Consider the following 26,316-nt stretch of genomic DNA (forward strand, 5'->3'; position numbering starts at 1 on the left):
CTGCGCTTCTCACGCTCGCTTCTGTCGCTTGCTCCAATTACTCATTTCTTCTCCTCCTGCTAGGCTGAGCCATGTCTCCTTTTAGTCCTCTCCTCCCTTCCTTTGCCTTCCCTCCATCCAGAGTCAGCGTCCTCACGCACAACCTAACCAGGCCACCACAGCGGGACCATTCTTTCCCCAAACAGCCCCTGGAGTCTTCCTCAGCTGAGTCCCTTGCTCCAGGAGTTCAGCCAGACCTTGGCACTTACTTCACAGACCCCCTCGGTGTCGGCTGTAGCCTGTCCGGCCACCAACACATCCAGGTTCCCCCACCCCCTGGACTCTACCTTCTTCAGCCATGGCCTTGCAACAGCAGCCAGCTTATCCTCGGTGCTGAGTTCTTCAGTTTTAAAGGCATTGCACTACAATAAGGTTAGAGCTCATGATCATGGGTGGGGGAAGTGGTATGTCTGCATGGTCTGACATTGTGTGAAAATCGTCTGGGATGCCAAAGGTCTTTGCAGGACAGGGGACTGAACTCTCTATTTCCAAGTCTGTAGGTAGCAGCCCTCACTTGGGTCTGTGAGTTGACACATATGGCGGAGGTGGGCTGGAGGTATTCTTGATCTTGGATCTCGTAGGGAACATGGCAGTGGAAAATAGGATTTGGGATCCTTAATGGAACTATGGGGTGCTTGTCGGGTAGGGTTTAGGATAAGAGTTGCACTGGCAGACTTGAAGGGTTGGCTGACAGGCTTCTCGGCAGTTGAATTTTGTTGACAAACCCGAAAGGAGGCCACAGAGTTGTGCAGGGACAGCCCTGAAGAGCTGGAATTCAATACCCGCTACCAAGGATACAGAAAAAAACAAGGACACAATTGCCAGTTTGGGGAGGGGGCTGTTCTTCCTTCCCTGCCCCACTCCTTCAGTGACCACCTCCATTTACGCCCCACTGAAATTTTCCAGGATTCTGCTCTGCTGGGGTGTTGGCAATCTTGCTGCCATTACTAATCTGCTGCCCAAGGCAACCCCTCTGCTCTGCCTAATAACCTGAGAGAGGTGGCAGGAGAGAGAACAGATTGGGCTGGATTATGTATACTGTCAAATTTCAATTATTTTATTATTAAAGTTCTTTTTTTTTTTTTTTTTTTTTTCCGGAAGGGGCAACCTGTTTCATAAATTGTGGAAGTGATGGACTTCAGCACTGGATTCCTCAGTTGCCAGTTTGATTTCTCTCAGCATTAAGATGTATGCCTTTAAGAAGACATTTTGTGCTGGTGAGGCAAAATGGAGAGACTGTGGAAAACAGGCACGTCAGGCTGAAACTTATTAACTGATGACTAGTAATATTCAACAGATGCTAACATAGCCATAAGAACAAAACTGTGGCATTTCAGAGGTTTTTTTTAATTGCTTCATCTGTAATTGTGAAACTGTAATTTCCTAGTTTCTTTTTTTAAGCTTTACCTTTCCTCCAGGGGAAATGTCTGTGACTTCCTTTGCTTTTCTCTGAGGAAACCCTACGCAGATTATTACGTGTATTGATTTGAACTAATCACTCTGACTTTGACAAGGAAGCCAAATGCAAATTCCAGGTAGGTTACAGCTTGAAGGAGCCTGTGTCTAAAGACTCAAGGCAAGCAATTTAATATAATTGGTTGTCTCTCCAGGAAATGACTTAGGATGATTTTAGTAAGGTCTCCGTAGGTACAGTTAAGAAACTTGTGCCTGACAAATTGCAATGATGCAACTTGGCAAGTGAGTTTGCGAGTGTGTTTAAATTGGCTCCAGTGTGCATCATTAAAATCTCAAGTTCTTTCACTCCTTGAAATTAGCAGCTCTCTCATCTTACAGTCAGACGTGATTATTGCTCTAATCTAGGGACAGTGAGAGACCGCCTTGAAGGAAAAGCAGCCTGTGAAAACTGGCAGGATCTCTACAATGCTTTTGCTGTATCTCAAAAACCCCACAGAGACCCCGGTCTAATCTATTTCATTTAAAGATGATGGGTCAAACAGAGCTGGCTGCATTGCACTAGTGGGGCTGCAGCTTAAAACTGCCTGGACTGAGCTGGTTTTGAAATACTCTGTTTTTTGCTGGGATAATACACAGCTGACTGACCAATTTGGTCTACATAGCAAAGGCAGTAAACTCAGAAATGGTTTCTGGCAAAGATGAGGCCAATTCACAAGTTTCCCTTTCTTCTTCTGCTGTCCCAGGCCTCCTACTCTGCAGATTTCTTCTTGCTACTCCATCTCCTTTGCAGAACCTGGAAAATAGGGGACAAAGTTTTCATTAGAAACCCAGTTTTTCATTTAATTTTAGAATAAAGAACATCCTGAGGGAGCCTAGCAGGGAGGATGGAGCCCACCTGCAATGTGAGCTGCAGGGAGGGATTATTCCCTTGCAACAGAACTACCTCAGAGCATCTTGTCTCTATGTCTGAAACACAAATGGCCATGAAAGAAAAAAGGATCGTTCTCAGCCCCATGTCTAAAGGCAGCAGCTAAGTCTGTAACTGGCCTGGGCTCATAACAAGCATCCTTAGTTGGACAGCTCAAGACCTGACAAAGCTCATTAATCCCACTATTAGTCAAAATCAGATTGCTTTGATCGCATTGCTCCAGGAACATAGTCCTGGTGTGGCATGAGAGGGCTGAACAAAGCCCTTCTCCAGACAAACACTTGCCCCTCTGATGCCTACATAAACCCCATAGTGACAGCTCCTCCGGTATAAGGCTAAGGACCCTCGGTGGAAGCACCAGTCTGCAGGGTTACACAATGCCATAGCATGCACAGGGCAAAGAAGAGGCCTAAATAAAACAGCAGTATGGCATGCATAAAAAGACTTTTCCTCTCCTTCCGAGCTTTCTATTTGCTTTGAGATCCAAAGCTAGGACTCAAAATCTAGGGGGAAAAAAAAAAAACAAAACAGCCAGCAAGTTGCGATAATAATGAGTGTATAGATGTAAAAGCGTGTGGCTGGGCACCAGGGGGAATGGCTGCTTATTTGTCTTGTCCTGATTGCTGCACTGTGGATCGAGATGAAACTCCAGGAGATTTCAGTTGCCCCAAGCATCCTGACCTTAGAGAGCCTTTTGGAGAGCGAGTGCCTTTGGCAGGGCAGGAGTTTGGTAGGGAATCTGCAGTTTGAATGCAGATTAGAGACAGCTGAGAGTTGCAGGGGGGGGCAGTGTGCTGCAGGACTTGGCCAGAGAGAGGCCTCTGAAGTGACAGAGGGAGAGAGACTCTCCTGGTGGGCCAAGAGGGACAGGGCTGAGTTTTCTGCGACCAAAAAAGCCACTGAGAGGTGTTGACCTGGAAAGCAGGGCTCAAAGGAAGAACTATTTTTCCAAGGACTCACTGAATTCAGAGGTGTGTGTTCAAAACTTTTGATTTAAATTGCTCCCCCAACAGCCCTGCGATTATCTGGGCCCAGCATATCATCAACTAGTGCATGCATGTATTCTCCAAATAGACTCCTGAGATTTTTTTTGTTTTAATTACTATTTCATCATAAAACAAAATGGAAGAACTGTAATTTAAAGGGCGCATCCTCAATTAGAAATTTCCTGTGGTGAGCATACCAAAATAAGCAGGTTGAGTAGTAGCAGGTGGCTTTGGATGATAGAGCCATTGGGATTAATAAGATCTGGAATAAGGAGTTTACGCTGCACTACATATATCCTGCAAGTTAGGCGTATGAAATAGTAACATTTGAGGGAGTTGCACCATCCAAGTACCTCCAAACTACTTTGAAGTATTCGTAGGTGAAGATTACTACCTGTGAAATGGGATTTTTATCCAGAGGCAGAATACCCTTTTTACAAGCAATATGTAATATCTACTTGCAACTGGGCTAAAGGCCTCCTTTTTTTTTCCTGAGTAATACTTCACAAGTACTGCAATTATTGCATACGGACTGAATATTTCAGTATCTAGAATAGAGAGAGGCTAGTAATGCTATTCTTATAAAATATTTCTCTACTTAGGTAAGATTCACTAGGCCTTGGTAACCGTATGACAAAGCTGATAAAAAGAACAGCATAATACAGACACAGCTGAGGACGCTTTTGGTAATTGCTGATATTTTCCTGAGGCCTTAAAGTCGGCATTTGCATTTGGTACATAATAGTGGCACATACAGTTCACAAGCATCTTGAGGATCAGTAACATCATATTCACAAGCCTAGACCTTTGTAGTCTTGGGCTAACAACATCACAACCAACCTGGTTAGTTGGAAGGCCTCATTAGATATGGCTAAGAACATATCTCAGACACTGCCCTATGTTTCTACTTTTAATTACCCGGTACAACTAAGAACATGCCTACAATGACACATCTGAAAACTAGAGGTGTCACTGAGAGCCAGCAGCCCAAAGCTCTCTCCATAGTCATGGGAGACTCTCACCTTGAAGGCGCAATGCATCCCAATCTGAAAGAGGTTTCTAAGATACATGACGTGAAGCTCTCCTTGAACTTGTTTATACTTTCACATACAACTACACCACTACCTTTTAGACATGTGCATTTTGATGAGATAGTTAGCTTTACCACGTACTTCATGCTGATGGCTAGCGATGTATGGTTTAGCAGAATGTCAGATGTTGCATTGTGACAGGATTGGATTATCAGCACCGGGATCTAGATGTAAGGTCTCAGGTTAGAAGTTCCAGAAAGGGAGCATCTCACAGGCAGGAGGTGCATTCGTTTGGCTAGTATTAGCACATCATCACTTGGCTATCTGTACAGCACTGTATTTTGGAGCCGTGTATCACAGAGAGATTTTGTATGAAGTATTGCCCTCTTGTGGCTGTCCAACAAAAGATGGGTAACTCGGAAAGTTTTCAGCTAGTGGAGAGCACATTAAGCCAGTTTGGGAAGACGGAAGGGCACAGCCCTAGTTCTACTCCTAGGCATACATGAAATGTATCTGTTCACTGTGTCCATTTCTGGCATCTGTTGGGTTTATTACCTAATGATTAGCTCCATTCTCTGTTTCAAAATTTCATGGGATATGTGATTTCTGATGGTCCTAGGGCTTACTGCAGTACACACAAAGAGAACTGGACCTCATGCATTTATTCCAGCCGAAGGTCTATGCAAGCATTGCATAGGGTAGACCTGTGTTTGGTAATCCTTGGAGAATACCAGCATATCTTCTAACATATACATGGGAGTCTTAATTTTGCAAGAGACACACACTGCAAACATAGAGAAGAGGCTTTAGGAGTGATTGATAAACAATATTATCCACGTTAACACTGTAAAAGTTATTGGTTGGTAGTGTTGGAACAGTAACATATACACCAAGCTGTGCATCCAGAGGGAAAGTGGCATTGCAATAAATAAATGCATGGATGCTTCCTGGAACAAGAGTGGGATTTTTTTGATTGTTCTCTGAAGTAGTGCTGGTAATTTGTGTTCATTCTTATGCCTGGCTACACATGCACTTCAAGTAGCGCATGGATTTCACAAGTGGTTTACCTCTTGTCATTTCTGGAGGGCCTATACAAAATCATAGCTGATCATAGTAATGAATTGCTAGAATGGTTATCAGTAAAGAATTTCCTGCATAAGATTCAGCTAGAATATTCTTGTGAGCTCTCGCTATAGAACCAGTGTGTAAGTCATTCCTGCAAGTACTGAGGTACTGTTTAATATAGTAATGCAAGGTATACGGAAAGATCCTTCAACGCCAAGTCTGCCTAGACTTCTATGCACTGGGAGAGGGGAAAAAATTAAATGTCTGAGTAGCTCCTAAAAATGATAATACCGTTGTTATGAAAGTCTACAGGGAAAAATTTATAGGAAGAAGTGTAGTCTTTTATCAGATACTGGATTATATTCCATTTTGTATCCCCCCAGATAAAGCCAAAAGAACAAAATGCATTCTGGGTACACCATCCCTTCCCTGAGCTTCAGTTTGTGCCCATTGCCTATTTTCCTGTCACTGGGCACCACTGAGAAGAGTCTGGCTCCATCTTCTTCACACCTTCCCATCAGATATTTATAAACATCCATAAGATCCCCCACCATGAGCCCTCTCTTCTCTGGGCTAAACAGTCCTCTGCCTCCCTTTGTAAGAGAGATGCTCCAGTGCCTTAATCAGTTCATGGCCCTTCACTGGACTTGCTCTGGTAAGAGGCAGAGTGCTGTGCAGACTCCTGGGCGTGCGTGTTGTGGCTATAAATCTGGGTGCATCTTAACTATGCTTCTGTGCTGCGATGATGAACACTCATGGCTGGAGATAGACCTCAGGTTTGTTAAAGCACTGTGGCATGGCATTCCAGCTGTGGTGCCTGGTGCAGAATAATTGAGAGGACTTTGTTGTTTGCACACTGCTCTGTACTGAAACCAAGTGTCAAGGATGTGTTTCTTAGGGACCTTTTATTGTGGTTGCTGCCTTTCTGTAAAGGCTAAGCTAATGACTGTTTCCTGCTGGAACTCAGCTCTCAGTGCTAATGAATGTACATTCTTAACAGTAAACCAGTGAAAGTATGAAAGTAGTTTAAGTTTTGTTCACCTTCAGCTGTGAGTCATCATGTTGACAAGGGGTTCATAATGCATTTTCTGATTTTTTTTAAAGTATATTTCAACAACTTTAAAAATAGCATGATTGTCCATTCCTATCCCAAACCATTTAAATTCCAAAGCCAGGCTTTAAGAAGTTGGTAAATGCCTCCATGAATTTTTCATGAAGCTTTTTTTTTGGGGGGGTGGGGGGGGGGAAGGGGGCTGCCTCTGTTCTCATGTTGACATCACAGCAGAGTTGTTATGGATGGGATTGATGGGAAACAGTGCAGGTGAGGCATCTGTACCAGGGCTTTCTGTGTAGTTCCCTGTGCAGCAGGTGAAGAGAAATCAAGAATTGGCATTCATCCCATCCCAAAGTAAATATTTCTCCTACGCCAGATGAACTGCACCATCATAGCACCTTTTCTCTCAGCTGAAAAAGAGCCTTGGAGCCACGCAGGGATGTGTAATTTCAGGGTCCGAACTAGGCAATTCCTACATCTGCAGTTAAATAAAAACCAGCAGGGCATTGTCTCCAGAACTGGTTTGGTATGACTGTCACTACTTAAATAATACAGAGCCTATCACAGTGTTGGCATGCACCAAATCCATGTCCGTCTATCTCTTTCCCTCCCCCCTCTACCCCCAAGACAATGACAGCATACAGTGCCGGGTGACTGCTCATTAATAGTTTGCCCATGGCTAACCCCTTCTGAAGTGGTAAATGGGAGAAGAGAACTGACCCATTTGGATGTGAGCCATGCTATACTCTCATAGTTTTGGGGAACAATAGTCTGCATGGACAGCTGGAAGACCCTTTCTTACCCTTTTCAGTAAGGTCATACCAGTGTAATATTCACCAACAAACTGAGGCAACCAGATCATTGCTTCTGGTACCAACAGGCTGCGCAGTCACCAACAACGTTTACTACCTCTATAAATGGAAGGAATCTCTTACGAATTGTGGACTAAACTAGCACTGTCTGAATACTATGGAAAAGTTTTCTGTAGCTACACCATCAAAAAACATTTCAGATGTTTCTAAAAGCTACAGGCAAGTTAATGACCATGAATTTCCAAACATTTGCTTCTGAGTTGGGAAATGAAGCAGACAGCTGGGGCCTGGACAAACATATCTTTTCTCATTAATCAAGATTTTCAAAATGAATATTAACCCAGATGGATGACCAGCATAAGGCACTACACTTCCTAAAACTCTTTCTTCTGAAAAGAATATTCTGAAAAGAAATTTCTTTAAAGCATCTAAGACTGAGCTGTTGTGAAAGGTCTGGAACTAGGTTTAATAATATTTTAAAATGATATGTGTGTGTCATTGTTTTGGCCACAAACTATTTCACAGCAAATAAAAGCTTGAGCAAACGTTAGCTGTTTCCAACAGCCTCTTTCTAATCAAAATGATATGCAGGTGACTTTGAACTGCATATCAGACAGTTGTCTGAGAGTGGGAATGGACAGCACTGTCAAGGAAATCCTGATGTAATGGGTTTAAAAAAAAAAAAAAATCTCTGCTGGGAGCAGAGGCCAAGGCCTTTAGAAGCTGTAGGGATTAGCTTCTTTGTGCTTGAGGTAGGTTTGGTCATTGCTGCTTCTGTTGGGTTTAGCATGGATATCTGTCTGTTTGAATACCTGATCTAGAAGATTGGGGTTTTTTTGGAAGGAGATTGTCTTCTGTAGAAAATATAGCCCTACTAAGAGCAGCATGCAGAGATGCAACCAGACTGCAGCACCCTGAAAGCCTTGTGGGATTATACAGGAAAATGCGAAATTCAGAGATGCAAAAAACTTTTCTGACTCTTCTTCTCTGCCTCATATACAGTTTAAGAGTGAGTGGACCAAGGAAAGAAGTTGTGACGGTGTGCTCCTTTCTCCCCCCACTGATGGGCTCTCTCCCCCTCAACCTGACCTCCCTGTAAACAGCACGTATGTAGGGGCTAGTTGAGCATGCAACAGCTAAGACCTGTCTAGCATGCAAATACGACCATGAGTCAATCATCTCCCCCCCCAATAAATAGGGGGCAGCCCAGAGCCCATTGAGCTCTCCTGCACAGCAGCGGGCTGCACTGCAGAACCTCCTTTTGAGTAGGAGCGCCTCTCAAGGTCACTCCTCGAGGCTGAGAGATTCCTTACCCGCCACAGATCCTCGGTAAGTGATCAACAGCATGCTGAACTTTTGTGAACTTCGCAAAACTTTCCTGAGTTATATCCCTGACTGATAGCACACCTAATTCCTTACACATAAGCCGTTGACCAAGTCTGAGACTAGGACTGGATTCTGCCGCACCTAGGCTTCTCTTCGGAGGAGTTTAGAAAGCAAGGGGGTCCAGTCTGAATCTTGTGACTCAACAGGAGGGTTCCCTTTGCACTCACCCCTTTAGACATCAACCGTTGACCAAGTCTGGGACTAGGACTGGATCCAGCTGCACCTGGGCTCCTCTCCAAAGGAGTTTAGAAAGCAAGGGGGTCAAGTCTGAACCTCGTGACTCAACGGGAGGGTCTCCATTGCACACGCATCTGACCCTGTCCTTCATGCAGTAAATAACTGAGAGAACCTTGCCAATCGAACCTCGTTAAATCGTTCTTATTTACGACTGAACTTTGTTAAGTCGCTGTCTTACTGCAGTAAACGTAGTGCTGCTTCCCTCTTACGAGGGAAGTGCATCACTCCTTTCGCAACAGAAGTCTTTTCTCAAACCTTTTGCAACTAAATCATAGGTGGAAGAGACAAAAGGGGCATGTTGTAGAATGTCATGTAGTACACCTCTGTTTTCTTCCCTGCTCTGCTGTCGGATATTAGACCAATCACTTGTAAATCCCTATGGATTTCCTATCTATGGAATGAAAGGCCAGTGACGCAAAGGACTTAGAAACTTCTTCCATTACATGCCTGCTTTCCTGTAGTTTTACTCTTGTTGTTTATTTATATCCACCATATTTAATAAATACTGTCTGTATATTAAGATAATTCTCCAAGAATGAAATGAATCACCATCTAAAGGTTCTTCTGTCTCTCTAGTTTAGAGGGAAACATCCAAATCAGAGTCAATATATTCCGCTCCTCAGGCTGACAGTGCAAACAAAATGCATAACGTAAAATACTGAAAATCTTCAGCGGCATCTAAGCACACTGCAGGGGGCTTTCAAAACATCCTGAGGATGCTATCAGCTCACAGAAAAGAATTTCTCCATCTGATAGCAGTCAGCGTGCTATATGCAACAGCTAGGTGCGTTTAGGTTCAACCTCAGTGCAACAGCTCACAATGGCAAGGCAAAATTGGAGCACTATTTTATATGATGTCATCCCCATGCTAAATCTCTTGATCCACAGCCTGAGAAACACAGGTGGAAAGGATGCCCTGATGTCAGCTGTCACTGTCCACCTATCTAGCCTGAACTTCGTCAGTTTCTCTAGCAGGATGTCATGAGAGACTGTGTCAAAAGCCTTGTTGCAACTGAGATAAACAAGTACCTCTCCTCTCCCCTCACCCGCCAAGCCAATCATCTCCTCAGAGCAGGGTGTCAGCTTTGTTAAGCAGAGTTTCCCCTCATAAAGCCATCCTGTCTACCTCCAGCCTATCACCTTTCTTTCATATCTCTGGAAATGATGCCCAGGATTAGTTGCTCCATCACCATCCTAGGGATTGAGGTGAGGCTGACTGGCTTGTAGTTCCCTGAATCCTCCTCCTTGCCCTTCTTGAAGGTAGCAGGGGCGTTTGCTCTCTTGCAGTCCTTGGGGAATCTCTCCTGTACACTTCCTTGTTAGGTTTGAGGTCAGCCAGGAGCTCCTTGTTCATCCACACAGGCCTCTTGCTACCTTTGCTTGATTTCCTGCTTGTTGGAATGGACCACTCTTGAGCTTGGAGGAGGTGATCCTTGAATATCAGCCAGCTGTCTTGGACCCCTCTTCCCTTCCAGGACCATAACATATGGAATCCTTCCCGAGCAGGCCAAATTCTCTTCTCCTCAAGCCCAGGGTATTGATCCTGCCTTTTGCCCTCTGCTCCCTCCTCACAGGATCCTCAGCTCCACCATTTTGTGGTCACTGCAGCTAAGACTGCCCCCGACTTCCACATCTCCAATCAGTCCTTCCTTGTTTGTATGTATGAGATCCAGAGTGCCTCTCCTCCTCAGCTCCTTGATCACCTCTGTTAGAAAGCTGTCATCAGTGCACTCCATAAACTCCCTGGATTTCTTGTGCCCTACTCCGTTGTCCAGCCTGCCAATATCAGGGTGGATGAAGCTCATAGGACCAGGGCCTATGGACATAAACTTTATTCCAGTTCTCTGAAGAATGCCTCACCTATTCTTCCTGAAGAGACTGTCTACAGCAGACACCCATTACATGGTCACCAGTGCTGGTCTGCCCCCAGTCCTGACCCATGAGCTCTCAGCTGGCCTCTCACCTGTCCCCACAGAGAGCTCCATGCATTCCAGCTGCTCATTCAAGTATTTCTCTTCTCTTCACACTTGAAACAGATTGCATTTTAAGCAAGAGCCTAAATTTTGTCAAATTTAACTTGATGGCTTCAAGGAAGTACTTCAGCTGCTGCCTTGTACATCATACCCATTCAACTTCATCTGCAACATCTAAGTTGATTGTAGAGAGGGGCACACTATTTCTGTGCTCATCCTGCACCACAGGTGTCTGCCTCCTGACAATATAGAGAAAGAAGATTGAAATCAGTATTCAGAGATATGACATCCCCGCTGTTGAAGGGACCATGTCTGTACTTACCAACAGTTTGTGCCATTAGGGACAAATTCAAAAGACTCTTTTGCTCTTCCCATGAGTCTGAACAAGAGTGTACTAAGCTGTCACAGCAGAAAAGTCTGGCAGGTGAGTGTTCCACAGGTCAGCTGGTGACCACTGTTCAAACAGCCTACATAAGACTTCCTCCAGGAAAGCAAAGGTTCTTCCATGTCAAAACCATGATGCTACAGAGCCTCCCACAGAGTTCAGTGTCCTGACCAACAGTAAGGGTGGGATTCAGTTCTAAGAGACACTCACAGACACTAAGCAGCAGTGGGGTGAAGGGGGTGGTCATGGCCACATATTTTTCATTCCATCGACGCACCCTCCAGTAGCCCACCTCCTGCTTGGGGTCCTCTACATGGCAGCTGGCAGACTCATAGCAGACACCCAGGGCCCAGTGGGTTTTGTCTCCTACTTCAGCCTCCCAGTAGCGGCAGCCTGATGAATAGGCAGATGATCCCAGCACACAGGGGCAAGTGGTGAAACACTGAGAGCTGTGTGGCAGCTCCTGGGGCACATCAGTGAAATAAACACTCTTGAGATTCTCCGAGAGCACCACACTGGCATGAGCTGTCTGAGGGTCCGGAGACACATCTCCTTTGGCAGAGCAGAGACTATGAGAAAGCAGGGAAAACCAAGGGGGAGGGAGCAATGGATTCACACACCTCACCCCAGAAGAATCAGCTGGAGAAGAGCAATTACACAGCCATTTGCCCATTGACCACAAGGCAGCTGGGCATCTGTCAACCCTCCATGCCCCATCTCCTCACCATACCACACACTTGAATTGCCTTCTCTGAGTCCCTACCCCAAATTGTCTTAGCTCTATGCTATGCCACCTTTCTCCTGAAGTTGCTTACCTTCCTCTGATAGTCTACACTGTCATCTGTTTCATCTCTCAAGCGCCCCACTCCTGACCCCTTATTCAGGCAGGCACCAACAATACTGGCACCAGGGGTCACTTCTGCACTTTGGCAGAGTGACAGGGGTGCTGTTGAGCACATGCACTGATATAATGGGCTTTCTCCACAAAGGGGCCCACAAATGAGCTCTCAGGTCCATTCATTGGGTTCACCAACAAGATAAACATTTAAATGAGAAGAGTCAAGTCTAGTCACTTCAACATTTTGAACCAGGCCTAGACATACAGGTGAATTCAGAATGCCAAACAGAAGACACTTTTCAGAGCCAAGGACTGGACTCAAGTCCCAGACCTAGGTCTCTATATAGCTTGACTACCAGGGTACTTCTTCAGCATCTTCTTAAGCTGAAATAATGGCCTAGGGAAACAGGCCGTTGCCCTCTTCAGCTCAAGAGGGACAGAAGGTAGCTCCAGGTTCTTAAGTGTTTCATACCTAAGGAAAGAAGTGACCTCATCTAGTAATCGAATCAATCACAGTGTCTAGAAGATGCCATTCCCTAGTACAAAACACAGCAGCTGTTTCTAGGAATTATTGCTATGCTAAGGTTGAAATGCTGGAAGCTTACCAAAAGTCTATATTCCCACTGAGAAACCATGAGAGGAAAAAATTAAGGGGAAGAAGCTGACAGTTCATATATAGAGAGATTGGGCCCAGAGTCAGTATAACTATCCTGGTCTGAGAAAAGGCAAAGGATGGAACTGACCACCAATATATCAGCTTTTATCTTCCAGGGGGATCATTCTATTACAGTGCAATGCAGCCAGTCTCCTAACACTGCACTGAAACACTGGCATGGCATTAATCCCAGAGGAAAGGGGCACTCCTACCAAGCAATTGCATCTTCAACTACTAACAGCTCCTTCCCTATCCCCTCCCCTCCCCCCAAACAGGAAGAGGAATAGGGTACATCACCTCTGCAGGACACTCTGCATGTCCTAGAAAAGGAGAGGGAAGACAACAAGTCAGATCCCACCAAACCCCCCCCCCCCATCAGCATAAATATTGTAGGGTGTGTCTGCATGCCCAGCAATCCTTTTGCCTGTTAGTGCTGGGCTTTATCTAACCCAGGTGTCATTAATTCTGCTAATTATTTGGGGGAAATGGAAAGAAAGGCAGCACTTGTAAGGTCTGGCTCATGACATCTGGATGAGTCACACCCCATTTTTACCCTTTGAGTATAAAGTCTTGCTTTCCAAGGTGCAGACCTACCATGACTAAGTTTAAAGCTCAGCCTTTTCCTCACCTCACCAAGAAAGATGAAAGTCATGTTGCTCTCAGCTAGACCACATGGAAGAGATTAAACAGGGAGATCCAGGGCTCCTGGTTGCAGAGGGCCATACAGATTAATAGTGACCTCTCAAAATGCAAGGCAGAGCTTCAGCCCTGCCCCAGAGAAAGCGACTGCCAGAAGAGCTTCTTTGAAAGGCTGTGACAGAGAAGTCACCAGGAGATTAGAGAGCATCTCCCAGATGGGGACTGACCTGAGGCAACACCCCTAGGGAAGAAAGAGCCCCTCTTGTCAACTCTTCTGAGCTCACCACACCACTCCAGTTCACTCCAGCTGGGTGGGCCTAAAGAGAAGGCCCCTACCCCACTCCTCTCAGCTCTGCCCCTTCTTCCACTTACTCTCAGCTCCTTGGGCTTTTTCTCCTCCATGGATAAATGTTCCTTCAAATCCTTTGCTTTTCTGCCCAGATGCTCCACGCAAGCTTGTAGCTTATCCTGGAGAGGGAAGGGCAAGAGATTCTGCTCAGGCAAAATGGTCCAAGGCATCAGATGCTGAAGCAGCACTGAGAAGGCTTGGATCATACCAGCTGAGAATCATATACCAATTGATCTGACATGTCACTTCATGCACTTTGCTTTCATGGGGTGTCAATTATAAATTCCAGCAATCCTCTGGCTATTCACACTGAACATCTGCATCAGGTACTACACTGAGTGTTTCTGGGTTAAAGTTCTGAACACCTGTGTGTACAGCAGCAACACAGGCTACAATATTCCTCTGCCTTCCAAATTTAGCTTCTGAACAGCAGATAGAAGTGCAGACAAGGAGTCAAAGCAAGATAGTTCTATACTGTATAGCTTAATTTTTTCTAGGGAGTCAATCACCAGAGCAACTTTCCAGGAAACCTACTGTATCTCTGAATCAAAATGGAACTTCTGACTCCACCCTCAGATATGGGACAGCAGGAATTACTCAGTGGAACATCACAAATTTTGCACTAACACTCCCTCCTGCCTCTGAAAACGACTAATCGAATCCTAAGTTGTGATTCCGAGAAAAAAAAAAAAAAAAAAGAGTGGGCGGGGGGCCTCAAAAATGCCTCCAACATTTTGGATGCAACTTGTGCAGACACCTTGGCTGGGATTCTGTCCAAGATTAAGACATCTAAATTTGGATGAATTAGATGCCTAAATTCCACTAGATGCCAGTATAGTCACAGGAGTATTCTAGAAAGCTAATTAGCTGACCATGCATCTACTGTCGGGTGAAGTGAATAAGTACACTTGTCAGACTGCTGGTTCTAGCCACCAACACAGCTAGCTCAATTGGTTGAGGTTGCTTCAGAGGGTGAAGCACACATCCCACTCAGCTGCTGGAATGTTTCTTCAGCTTCAAGATGGAGAGCCTGTGAGCAGTAACATCAGTTTCTGATGTCGGAATCATTACTGTAGTTTTGGGTGGTCTCACCTCAAGCTGGCCATGAGGTATAGGCACATTTCTACATACACCTGCCTTAGTTCCCGTTCCTCCTTGCTCTATCCATTAGACTCCAGTTTCTTTACTGGATCATAGAAACGAAACCCTGAGCCCCCAGCACGTACCCTCCTCCTTCTGTAGCAGGGACTGTCTTTCTCCTCCCTGTTTGCAGAGAAGAGCGGAATCTACTACTAAGTTCTGCTTTGCTGCTTAGAGCGGGTAGGAGCCAGTAGTCACTGGGCCTACACTCAGCTCTTATGCCTAGATTAAACTCCTTCCCAGAACTGGGGAGGCCCTACATCCTCTTTCATAATCTACTCATGTTCTGATCCCTAGACTCCACTTCCAAACTGTGGTGCTTGAATACAAATTTCTCTAGAGCTTCTCTGGTCACTAGCACCCTTTTGAAATATTTAGCGTCAAAGTCAAACTAGAGATGCAACACTTGTTCCCAGACTGTTCTGCTGCATTCCTGTGACTTAACAAGTATTGGTGGGTCTGAACTGCCCTACTGCCTTACTTAGGATGAGATGGTTAGAAGTTTAAAGACTGGAGTGGAATGCCAGGTATCTCAAACCTTGTGAAGGAAATGCTTTCTAGCAGTACCTCCGGGAGATACCACTTGCTTTCCTTGTGTTGTTTGAGGGCTTCATCCAGGGGCCCTCCTGTATGAGCGAGATGGCCGTGGGAGACTGCACACACCACACACATGGCTTCCTGGTCCTCCTTGCAGAAGAGACTGATGACCTCATGGTGCCGGCAGCAGAGCTTCTCGTTCTGCATCTTTTCCTTGACAAAAGGCAACTGCCGGGCTGTCTCCGCTATGCTGGCCAGCTGCCGGTTGGGGTACATGACTTGCTGAGCACAAACATGCTGACACATTGGGCAGCTGAAGTCCTTGACCACTGGCTCCCAGTAGTGGGTGATGCAGGCTCTACACAAGCTGTGGCCACCGGGAATCATGACAGGGTCCTGCAGGTAGTCAGACTGATGGAGCAAGTGGTGTCTATGTTAAAGACCTCCAAATGACTGAGGCAAGCCATTGGTGGTAGTGCTATGAGATGGGCACAGACTTCGGGAGACAGTTCCTATGTCCTGATATAGGAATAGTCACCTGGAGGGAAAAAAAGAAGAAGAAAAAAAAGAAAACCACACCACAGAGCAAATAGATCACATACATGCATTATGCAGCATGTGGACTCAAGGAAGCCTAAGAATCAGGCCTCATAGATATTCTCTCCTAGCTTGAGTGAGGAGAGAAGACTAGAGAAAAGACATGGGCTATGTAACCCAGACACCTGGTTCAGCTTCATTGTCCTGTTCCTCACTGACCAAGGCAAGCAGTAATTTAAGTAACAAGCATTTATTGAATTCCCCAGTACCTTGCAGGAGAAGGAGTTCTTTCCCCATATCAGACATGGGGGGGGGGTTGAAGGCAGGCTGGAAATAGCACGCATGTTAGCAAGCATAGTAGTACTGAATATTTCTGCTCTGTCACCTACATACAGACTTTTTCCCTTGAACACACAGAGAAACAGAAATGAGAGGTCCCACTTTCATACATAGCCCCCTGAAGGCAGTCTGGAAGAGGACTTATTAAAAGATAGCCCAGGCCTCATGGCGTAGACTAAATAGACTAGCTTCCCCCTCTCACTGTTTACACATGGTGCTTACAAGATGAAAAATTCCAATGCTAACAAGTTTGTTAACAAGGAAAACATTTTTCATCCAGAGGGTGACAAAACGCTGGGACAGAAGCCTAGAGAGACTGTGATATCTTCATACTTGGAGACAGGGAAAAACCAGCTGGATAAGACTCTTAATGTCTTAATCTAATTAGGCCTACTTTGAGCAAAAGACTAAATTAGGAGACCTGCAGAGAACTCATTGAACATAAACTAGTCCACAATTTCACAACCCTGTAGATCTCCACTTCAAAAAAGAAAAAGCATACTACAGTTGAAGGAAATCAACAGGAGCAGAACACCCCTAGACAGACTGAGAAAGAACAAGGCTAACCAAGTAAGACCTCTTGATAAAATTTTAAAAGCTAGAAGCACTACGAGTTAGGCATTCAGGGCATCTAAGCTTTTTGGTCACAACACTACCTTGCCAAGGATAACTTCCAAGCTAAAGAATTTGTTAGGCAATACACATCCCAGGTGGACTGCCACAGACCTTTGCTTTCAGCAACTAGAGAACAATTCCCACTCTTCTCCTTTACAGAAAAAAACACAGATGTGGCTAACAATGGCATTTATATGGGAGCAACAGCTGTGATTGCCACCCACATGCCCTTTCCTACCTCACCCTATGAGTATGAATATGAAGCATATTAATTTGTGGTTTTAGGGATTAGTCATGGAATCTCTCTCCTTTCCCTCTACGTTGGATGTATATTCCCTGAGATGTTGCAGAAATCCTCTGCGCCCTCCGGGGTGACCCCTTCATTGATGTTAGGAGAAACAGTGCAGGTTTCCTTGACTGCAGAAGCAACTTGGACACCTGTGGTATGGTCAGAAATACAAGTTTATTGTCCTGTTCCAGGCTGTGTTGATCAGATTCAGGACTAATCAACAGGTACCCACAAGCAGCCCTAATGTCATTAGCTTATATTTCTCTTTCCTCTCTTCCCCTCCCAACTATGCTTTCCCTTTTGACTCCTGTTTTGCTTGTTTCACACCTGTATTTGCTATTTATATGATTATGTTGATAAGTGTAGCCTTCCTGAGCAACTTTGCTAAGACAGCAATCCTATTTCACTGTCTTTCAATATCCTTCACCCATGGGGAGTTCCTGACAAGCCTCTTTCACTCTCTGTAATGTCCAGCAGTTTCTCCTGTTTTTATCCTACTAGTGTAACCTCAGGTCATGGAGAGCCACCTGCCCAGATAGAAAAAAGCCTGTTCAGATCTCCTTCTTTTTCAGAGTGCTGGGTATTACCAAGAGTGGAATAAATCCAAATCTTCTCAACATTTTGGAAAGAGACCATCTCTGTTATACAAAACAGAAATAACAGAGATAAAGTCTGTTTCTATTTAAAAGTAGACTGAAATTTAGCAAAACATCATTTCAGGACAATGTGGAACTAGAAGGTTACAGTCTAGGAATCCTAGAATAGCCTCATTTTCACACGTGTTCTTTGTGGCTTGTATGTCCAATTTATTGATAGAATTGATACAGCAGCAGCAGACTGTAGTGATGTATTCTTCCGTGCAAACAAATTGCAGTTACTTACCTTTGGTTTAATAAAGACATGATAAGTGAAAATGGATATGAATTTAACTCTTTTCATAGTCGTGGAGTTTAAGTGCAGCTGACATCTGCTATGGAATATCATTGTAATCCCATGCAGACAAATGCATTTGAAACCTTAATTTCCCCAGAGATGCTGACCATCCATTTCTGTCTTCACAGGTAACTTTGTATATCCTGCACACCTTCAAAAGTCAGCTCATGAATTCATACGTCCATGTACCTACTAGTCAGACAGTCAGTTTGTTATGAGTGTGAATGGAGCTTGGTTTGGTGCAGGAACGAGCAGAATTAATCAAAGAATGTTTTCTATCAGGCATTTGTCTAGTAGAATGCCATCAAAGTTGGCTGGAAAGAGTTGGAATCCAAGCAGTGGACTTTAATATCTTTTTCTGAATAAAAAAAAAATATATTAGTTTCACAGTTATAACTATGGCAGTGAAGGAATAGTTGGTTTATTTGTAATAAATCTGGAGTAGCTCTACATGCATATGCCTGCTTATGGAATTCATCTCACCTAGAGATATACCTTTAAGCATGCCTTTGTTTCTGTCTTCCATCTTAGTTTCTTCTCAATAGGGAGGGGGAGGAAAAAAAAGTAACAGGTATTTTTACAGAATGGTTCATCTAAGTATCTTAGACATCTGCTACATGATGAGATGAGTTATGCCATAGAAGTGCCCATTTTTTCCTTCCTTTTCCCTGTTCAGGATGTGTAGAATGATAAGTTCAGGAGGCTGCAGCCAGGGCCTGTCCCTCTGGCCCTGAGCCAGGTGGGCAGAGAAGACCTGGAGATGGTAGCCGAGTTCAACCAAGAGTGCAGATGACCAGGAGAGTTCCTGGTGATGAAGCAGGTGTGAGGTCAAGCTGAGAAGTCAGCCTGCGGGTCAGAGCCAGGATCAGGCCTGGTGAGGGTAACCAGGGACAGAGAGAGTCCAGTGCCTACTGGGCAGGCCCAAAGTGACAAGATAGGTGCAGGGTCAAGCTGGGAAGTCAGCCCACAGGGCAGGGTCCAGAGCAATGGAGTCTGCACGCTGAGCTGAGCTGAGCTGAGCTGGAGATCAGTGCTCCTCTAGGGCAGCTCAGACAGAAACTGAAGGCCCGGGGTTGAGCTTGAATGGGGCTCCTGGGCCCATGGGCAGGAGGTGCAAGTGGCTGCCTCAGGCGAGGCTGATCAGGCCCATTAAGGCCTGTTAGTGCCCTCAGACCCTGGAAACAGTAGTAATATTAAATATTAAAAATAAATATTAAATATTAAAAACTTTTCTGTAATAGCAAGAGCTACAGTGTTGCCGTGCTCTAGCTCGGTCCTATGGCGCCACCAGGGGAGCACTGCAGCCTACTCTACTGCAGGGCCACAAGCACAGACCTCAACGTGAGAGATGCTAAAATGGCGTTTATTGTGAGCTGCGTACAAGCTTACATACCGTTGCACTTCGTTTCCACCCCTAGGCTGCGCGTCACACCGCGTGATCTTCCGCTACGCCTAGTCTACCGCTTCTCATGCAAATATCTTGTCTATGCAGTCTCCCAAGATCCACCACATCTCCCCCCCTTTCTAGAACCTCTTTTTCTGTACCATCAATTGATATACTCTACGCTCATGTCTATCAAGCGGTTAAGGCCGTACATGCCGTAAGCAATAATTCAAAATTAGCAAGCCGCAGCATATCGCTATCACTACTGTGAGTACTACCAAGCCTAGTGTTATAAGCCATTTCTAATCAAATCGTGACAAGATCCACGCCCCTGTGTTGACTTGTTCCCCGTCAGGAAGGTCTCTGTCGGCCCCATCTCGGGGTTGAACGGGATGCAGTAGTGAGCTGCTCTGTGCGCCTGTCCTCATCTCCTCCAGTATGACTCTGTGGTCCCCGGAATCAAGAAGCCGTCGATAAACATCAATGCAACCATGCAGCAGCATCCCCGTCTGGCGTCACCCTGTTCAGGATGGAATCTCACCAAGAATGATTAGTTACACCCCAGACCCTTCCGTACGCACATTTAAGTCAGGTCTTATGCATTTCATTGGAACCCATCTTATCTGCTCCTCCCGTTTTACCGCAGCATACCCTCTTCCCTGTGATATCAGTTCCCATCCTGTCTCCCACTCCCCTTCCCCTGGGAAGCGGACCTTCACACCTGGACCCGTCGAGGGCGGTAGGTGCCCCCAATGTCTCCTCACTGGCTCCATGGGGCAATCCCCTCTGCTGTGATGGTTCAGCACATAGAGCGCCCGATGCAGTAGCATCGCCTGTTTCTCAGGAGGGATGCCTCCCCCACAGCCTTCCGCCTCAGCTAGGGATTTTATTTTCCTTTTCAGTGTTTGGTTGGCCCGTTCTACGATTGCCTGGCCTGTGGAGTTATAGGGCAGGCCTCTGAGTAGAGTAATTCCCCATAGCTGTGCCCATTCGGCTGTGCTCTGAGAGACAAAGCAGGGTCCGTTGTCCGTCTTTATCTTCACTGGCACCCCTAGCCACGCAATGGCTAGGTTCCAGTGGCTCTGTGCCGCTTGGGCCGTCTGGGCTGGAATGACCCCATGCCCATCATTTGGCTATTAACGGATCTGAGATCGTAAAGAAGTCGAAACTTCCCAGACGCCTTCTTCTTAATTACGAATATGGAAGTGTTCCAGGGGCTATAGCTCTCTTATAAGTGTCCTGCTTGTAGCTCATGGTCTACTATTTCTCTGGCGGCTTTCAATTTTTCTTCCGTAAGGGGCCACTGCTCTATCCACACAGGTTCTTCTGTCTTCCAGGTGATCTTCATGCCACCTCCAGCAGTGGCCCTCATACTAAATTTGTGAGCTTGAGCCTCATTTGCGCCTTGGCATCTCGGCCTAACAGCGAGTCAGGGATGTGCGTGACGTACGGCCGGACCCGAGCTATCAGCTCGTCGCCGTCGTCGTCCTGCACGCGGATCTCCACTGGCATCACACTCCTGTACGTACTAGCCATTCCTCCGACTCCGGCTATGTAACCAGCATCTATCAAGGGCCAGCTCTCAGGCCACTGGGCATGCGCTATGCATGTCACGTCCGCTCCGGAATCTGCCAGCATGGTTATTATCCTCCTCCCCTCGTCACTGCATCCTCCCAAGCTCAGCGTTGCCTGCACCACCAGGCGATCACCTAATTTTACTGCCAGAGCCACGTTGGACGTCTTCCTCTTGAACCTCTGCCACTGTCGGGCCAACTCTGGTCACACTCCTGCGCGGGGCCAAGATCTTCGGGAGGGACGCCCCTTTGCGATGTCCCCCCCGCCCCCCGTTTCCCGGCAGTTTCCGCTGTTGATTTTTGGGACACTCTCGGGCTACATGCCCGTACTGCCCACAAGCCCAGCATGACCCCCAGCCTTGCCACGAGATCGGTCGGCCTAGCCGCTGACAGTGTGCGCTAATATGCCCTAATCTGCCACAAGAGAAGCATCGCTGTGGTCCCTTTCTCATTTGGTCCACCGCCGTGATAAGGGCCTGCGCTGCTGCTGTTCCCTGATTCTGTTTTTCCAGTACCGTGCGGATGACAACTGAAAGTGGTGTTCCTTTAGGGATCATTTTCAGGATGTCCTGCGTCATGGCGTTACTCTGTTGCCAGAGGCACTCCATCATGACCGCACTCTGGGCCTCAGGGGGCAAGTCTGACTCTGCAATGGCCCGTTGGAGCCTGTCACAGAATTCAGTGAAGCTCTCTGCGTGTGTCTGTTTTATCTTTGTCCAGGGTGGCTCTACTTTTACTAGCTTCCCGAGTTCTTCATAGGCGGCCCGCAAAGCCTCTGTTGTGGCCATGACCTCCCGGGCTCTTAGATTTGCTGCTTGCTGGTTTGGGGATGCAAGGTTTGCACCCCGCCCCACCAAGCAATCCAGTGTGGTACCTGCTAGGTGGTGGTTCGGGTTCCCGGCGGCAGCTGCAGCGAGGGCGGCACAACGGCCTTGCCATGCCTCCTTCCACAGCATCCAATGCGTGGGCGACAGTATCGCCCTCGCCAGCTGCCGTAGGTCGTAAGGCGTGCACGCCTGGGCATGCACACTATCCAACAGCATCTGAGTTTGCTGATGTTTCAGCCCGTTCTCTTTCACCGAGGTCATCAGCCCCTGTACTATCTTGGGCTTGAGCGCCATCCACTGGACTCCTCCCCCCGGTACTGCTCTTACGGGGCAGACTTGCGGCGCTTGCTCGAACCATAGCCCCTGAAGGGCACACGAATCGGCTATTAGCCACCAGTCAGTGAGCGGTATGGACTTTGCAGGGGCCGCTTCCCTTTTAGCTCCGCTGAGCAGGTCCCTCTGTTTCTCGACCTCCCACCTTATTTCCTCTAATGCACGCAATAGAGTGTCGACCGGGGATGTTGTTACTTCCTCTCCGCCTTTCGGCCTCCCCTTCGGCTGTGTCTCTCCTATTACACACCCCCGCAGCCTGCGCGTAACTTCTCGCAAGCCCCCGCCTTCCTCGTCGCTACTATCTTCTCCGCTCTCCTCCTTAACCGGCGATCTCACCCAAACCTTCCTCCCTCCTCTCAAGGTCGAACTCTGGTCTCTCCGCTCTGATTGGCCGTTACCCTTCCTCCTTCGCTGCACTGCCTGACTCTCCCCGCCTACAGCACCCTCCTCTGCCGGGGCCCACGGCAGCAGGGTCCTATCTTCCTCACTAAGCACCTTCCTCAAAACTGCGCCAGGCACGCAATCCTCGGGTTCGGTCCCATCGACCCCCCATGCCTCTCCGTCTTGAGCGAGATCTTGCCAGGGGTACACCGGAGGCGGCTCCTGGGATTCCACCGGTAGGATCACTGGAACCTCCCCGCCCCCACTCTCCTGTTCTTTCACCGGGGCCTCCCCGCCCCCTCTCTCCTGTTCTTTCACCGGGGCCTCCCCGCCCCCATCGCTAGATTTCTCCTCCATTTCCGTCTCAGCCTTCTCCTGATGAAGCAACGCGTCGCGGGCGGCCTTCCAAGTCTGTATTTCCTCCCGCGACTGCCTCAGAAGGTGGAGTATAATTCCCCACGTCTTAAGATCTTTAGCCGTGTTTGTGGACATAGCTCGCTCCGCCAGCACCGTAGTGCATTGTGGCCAGAATTCCGGCTGCAAGCAGCCCCCCGGCTTATTTATGGCTCCTTCTTTCTGGAGCCGCTCTACACATAGTGTAATATCTTTCGGCTTCACAGAAGCTCCCCATGTCTTAGCTAGGAACACAACTACCTTTATTAACGCCTCCATATCGTCCGGACTCTTGGCTATCGCCCGATGCTCGCCGTCACAGCCGCCGTTCTCCCTCAGGAGACAGCCCGCACCCCCTGGGTCTCACGGCGAGACATGTCGGTCCTGCCGAATCACGTCGGGGTCACCACTTGTTGCCGTGCTCTAGCTTGGTCCTATGGCGCCACCAGGGGAGCACTGCAGCCTACTCTACTGCAGGGCCACAAGCACAGACCTCAACGTGAGAGATGCTAAAATGGCGTTTATTGTGAGCTGCGTACAAGCTTACATACCGTTGCACTTCGTTTCCACCCCTAGGCTGCGCGTCACACCGCGTGATCTTCCGCTACGCCTAGTCTACCGCTTCTCATGCAAATATCTTGTCTATGCAGTCTCCCAAGATCCACCACACTACAGCTTTACTGTGAGAAAGTACAATTGTGACACTTTTGACGGTGATTATTTTCACCTAAGTTTTTACTTTCAAGTTTGATGCCTTGAAGACATCCCAGCTTTGTTTTCAACTGTTGCTAACTAGTACCACTTCAGCAGTATCACCTCCATGTTCTGTTTCCATTCCCTTACCTCATACATCCTTGTAGTCTTTTTTTTCCTGACTCACAGTCTGAAGGTGATCATTAACCTTTCAGCAATAGTGGGTCACATTCATCAGGCACCTTAGACTGTTTACAGTATTAGTGATGTGGGCGACTCGAGTCTTCCATGCAAGAACAAAGTTACCACACAGCAGGTGGTCCTGAGGGACAGCCTACCCTCTTTTGTTGTGGGTGAATATCCTTGAACCAATTCACATTCATCGCAGGCTAAAAATGTGCACACAGAAGAATTTTTTACAAATGCTGAGGCTGGGATTCATCTTACCTAAGTTTAGACTTCTGTTAATAAGCTGCCAAAGCATAAACCAAACTTGTAGACTATTTCTATAGCTCATGAAGGCAAATAAAAGTCTGCTTGCCTCCATAGTTTTGGAAGAGAGATTGATCACACCTGTCTCTGTCTCCCCTGAAAGGTCTATATTTATATCTGGGAATTACAGGAAGAGTGTAGAGTGGCCAGCTCAGGTTTATGGAATTATTTCAAGTCCACGTTAATGCAGCTTAATGCTGCCCTGAGTTCTGGTTTTGGATCACATTCCATCTGACTCAGGGAGCTGGCTCTCAGAGAACAAAAAGCCACTGGCTTCAGTAGAGAAAGACTTCAATCTCAGCTGCTTTGGCCAGGGAAGTAGCACAGAGAAGGAAACGGAACCTGCTATAACACTGCCTCAACACACAGAGTTATTGGACAAATGGGTGTAAGACCATTTTTCCCTATCCTTAGGAAGGACTGCAAGTAAAGGTCCCATAAAAAGCTACACTCCCTCTCACTGGGGGTCATCACTCAGAGCAACCCATTCTGCCCATCCTGAACCACTTAGACCCCTTAATGTGTAAACGTAGTGTCTGAGGAGGAAATATGTTCCACTCTTCCATAGCCATAGCTTTATCGTTAAGACTGACAGGTGTCATTAAGCAATAACCAGTCAGTTCCCAGAGCAACTCTGGCAGGATCTAGAAGTACAAATTTTCTGCAAGCAAACATTTTCATGCTTCCTAGAATACCATGGGTGTTTCAGATATTGTTGACTAAACTGTGAGAGAAGACAACAGCAAAGAAAGATAAATAACCCAGACAAGCAATACCTGTTGATCCACTTTTAACCCAGCTATCTCCTGAACACCACGGCTTTTTCATAGTCTAGACGAGAACTCCGGGAGCCATTACATTGCCAGTCTAATGCAGTCTGGAAGAGGACTCAGTCCAATGCAAATACATTGCAGACCTCATGGTGCAGCCCAGACAGACGAGCTTCCCTCACTCATCATCTTACACATGGCACTGCACATTCATTGTCCCAGGAGTCGCCCCCACTCCACAACACGAGCAGCCACTGTAAGCACAGTCTAACTAAGGCTGCGTTACCTGGGACATTTCTGCCTGCCTAAGCCCCACTGATGACTTTCCCTGCTAGGGACAGTCAGAGCAGATCACTCTTCAGCTGAGTAACCCAATTCAGCTCTCTGCTCTGAAGGCCAACAGTTTGTCAAACAACCTCTAAGCCCTCGAAGTAGCACAAGTAAGCTAGCTTTTCTGGCAGGTAGAGATGTCCTTAAACTCCTGCCAGAATCAGGGGAAGGGTCTTTGTTCGTATGTCTCAAAGGCTCCTCAGCTTCCCAGAACAGCTGTCTTCATCATCTTATCATAAAGTAGTTTCAATAAGTGTCCAGTGATATTGCAAGAGCAGAGAGAGGTTAATGGCAAGCTGTTACTAAAGCATGATATCTATGTCAACATCTTCCAATAGACCATTATTTTTCTTTTCTTCAAAAGAGTTAATTATTCAAGGACCTTAGAAGAAAATTATATGTGGGATTAGGTGCAAGTGCAAAGGCAGTGTTAAGGCAGAGGCACCAGAACTCTAAGCAAATCAGCAGCGACTACCTACTTGAAGAATTTTCTATCTGCATTTGAAGAAAAATCTACCCCGATGGATGGACACATAATCTGAGCCTAGATGGTCCACAGATGAACAGGTTATCACAGCAAAATATCTGCTCCACAGATGAGCAGGCTGCCTGAAACTAGATGGTCCATGAGCCAAAGAGGTTATCTAACAAAGGGCACGAGTCCAAGGGTAGATGTGTTATTAGAGACAACAGGAGTCTTCTGTGGAAAAACCAGCTAACTGTGTATCAGGACTGTGCATTTTAATGAGAGGAAGAATTATCAAGTTTGATCATAATTAATAACAGAGGTGGATTCACATTCAGATGGCATACTTAATGCTTAAACTCCACAGAGTTGCACTGCAGCTCTTCAGAGTCAGATAAGCAGAACTGATTCCTCTGATATCTTACACTGTACTGCTATTTACATGAATATGGTCTTATTATTATTAAAAGAATTTATATGAAAGTTTGCA

General features: G+C 46.5%; 1 protein-coding gene across 1 annotated transcript in view; it reads left to right on the forward strand.

Annotated features, from left to right (window-relative positions):
• The window catches only part of LOC136991795 (olfactory receptor 4S2-like), a 90,912-nt gene extending 69,960 nt beyond the window's left edge, over nt 1-20,952 (forward strand). The window contains exon 2 of the mRNA XM_067295250.1: nt 20,888-20,952. Within this exon, the coding sequence (XP_067151351.1) occupies nt 20,888-20,952 (65 nt within the window). The remainder of the gene's footprint in view (nt 1-20,887) is intronic.
• Nucleotides 20,953-26,316: the final 5,364 nt, after the last annotated feature.

Source organism: Apteryx mantelli, chromosome 4 (genome assembly GCF_036417845.1).
Source record: "Apteryx mantelli isolate bAptMan1 chromosome 4, bAptMan1.hap1, whole genome shotgun sequence".
Lineage (NCBI taxonomy): Eukaryota > Metazoa > Chordata > Aves > Apterygiformes > Apterygidae > Apteryx > Apteryx mantelli.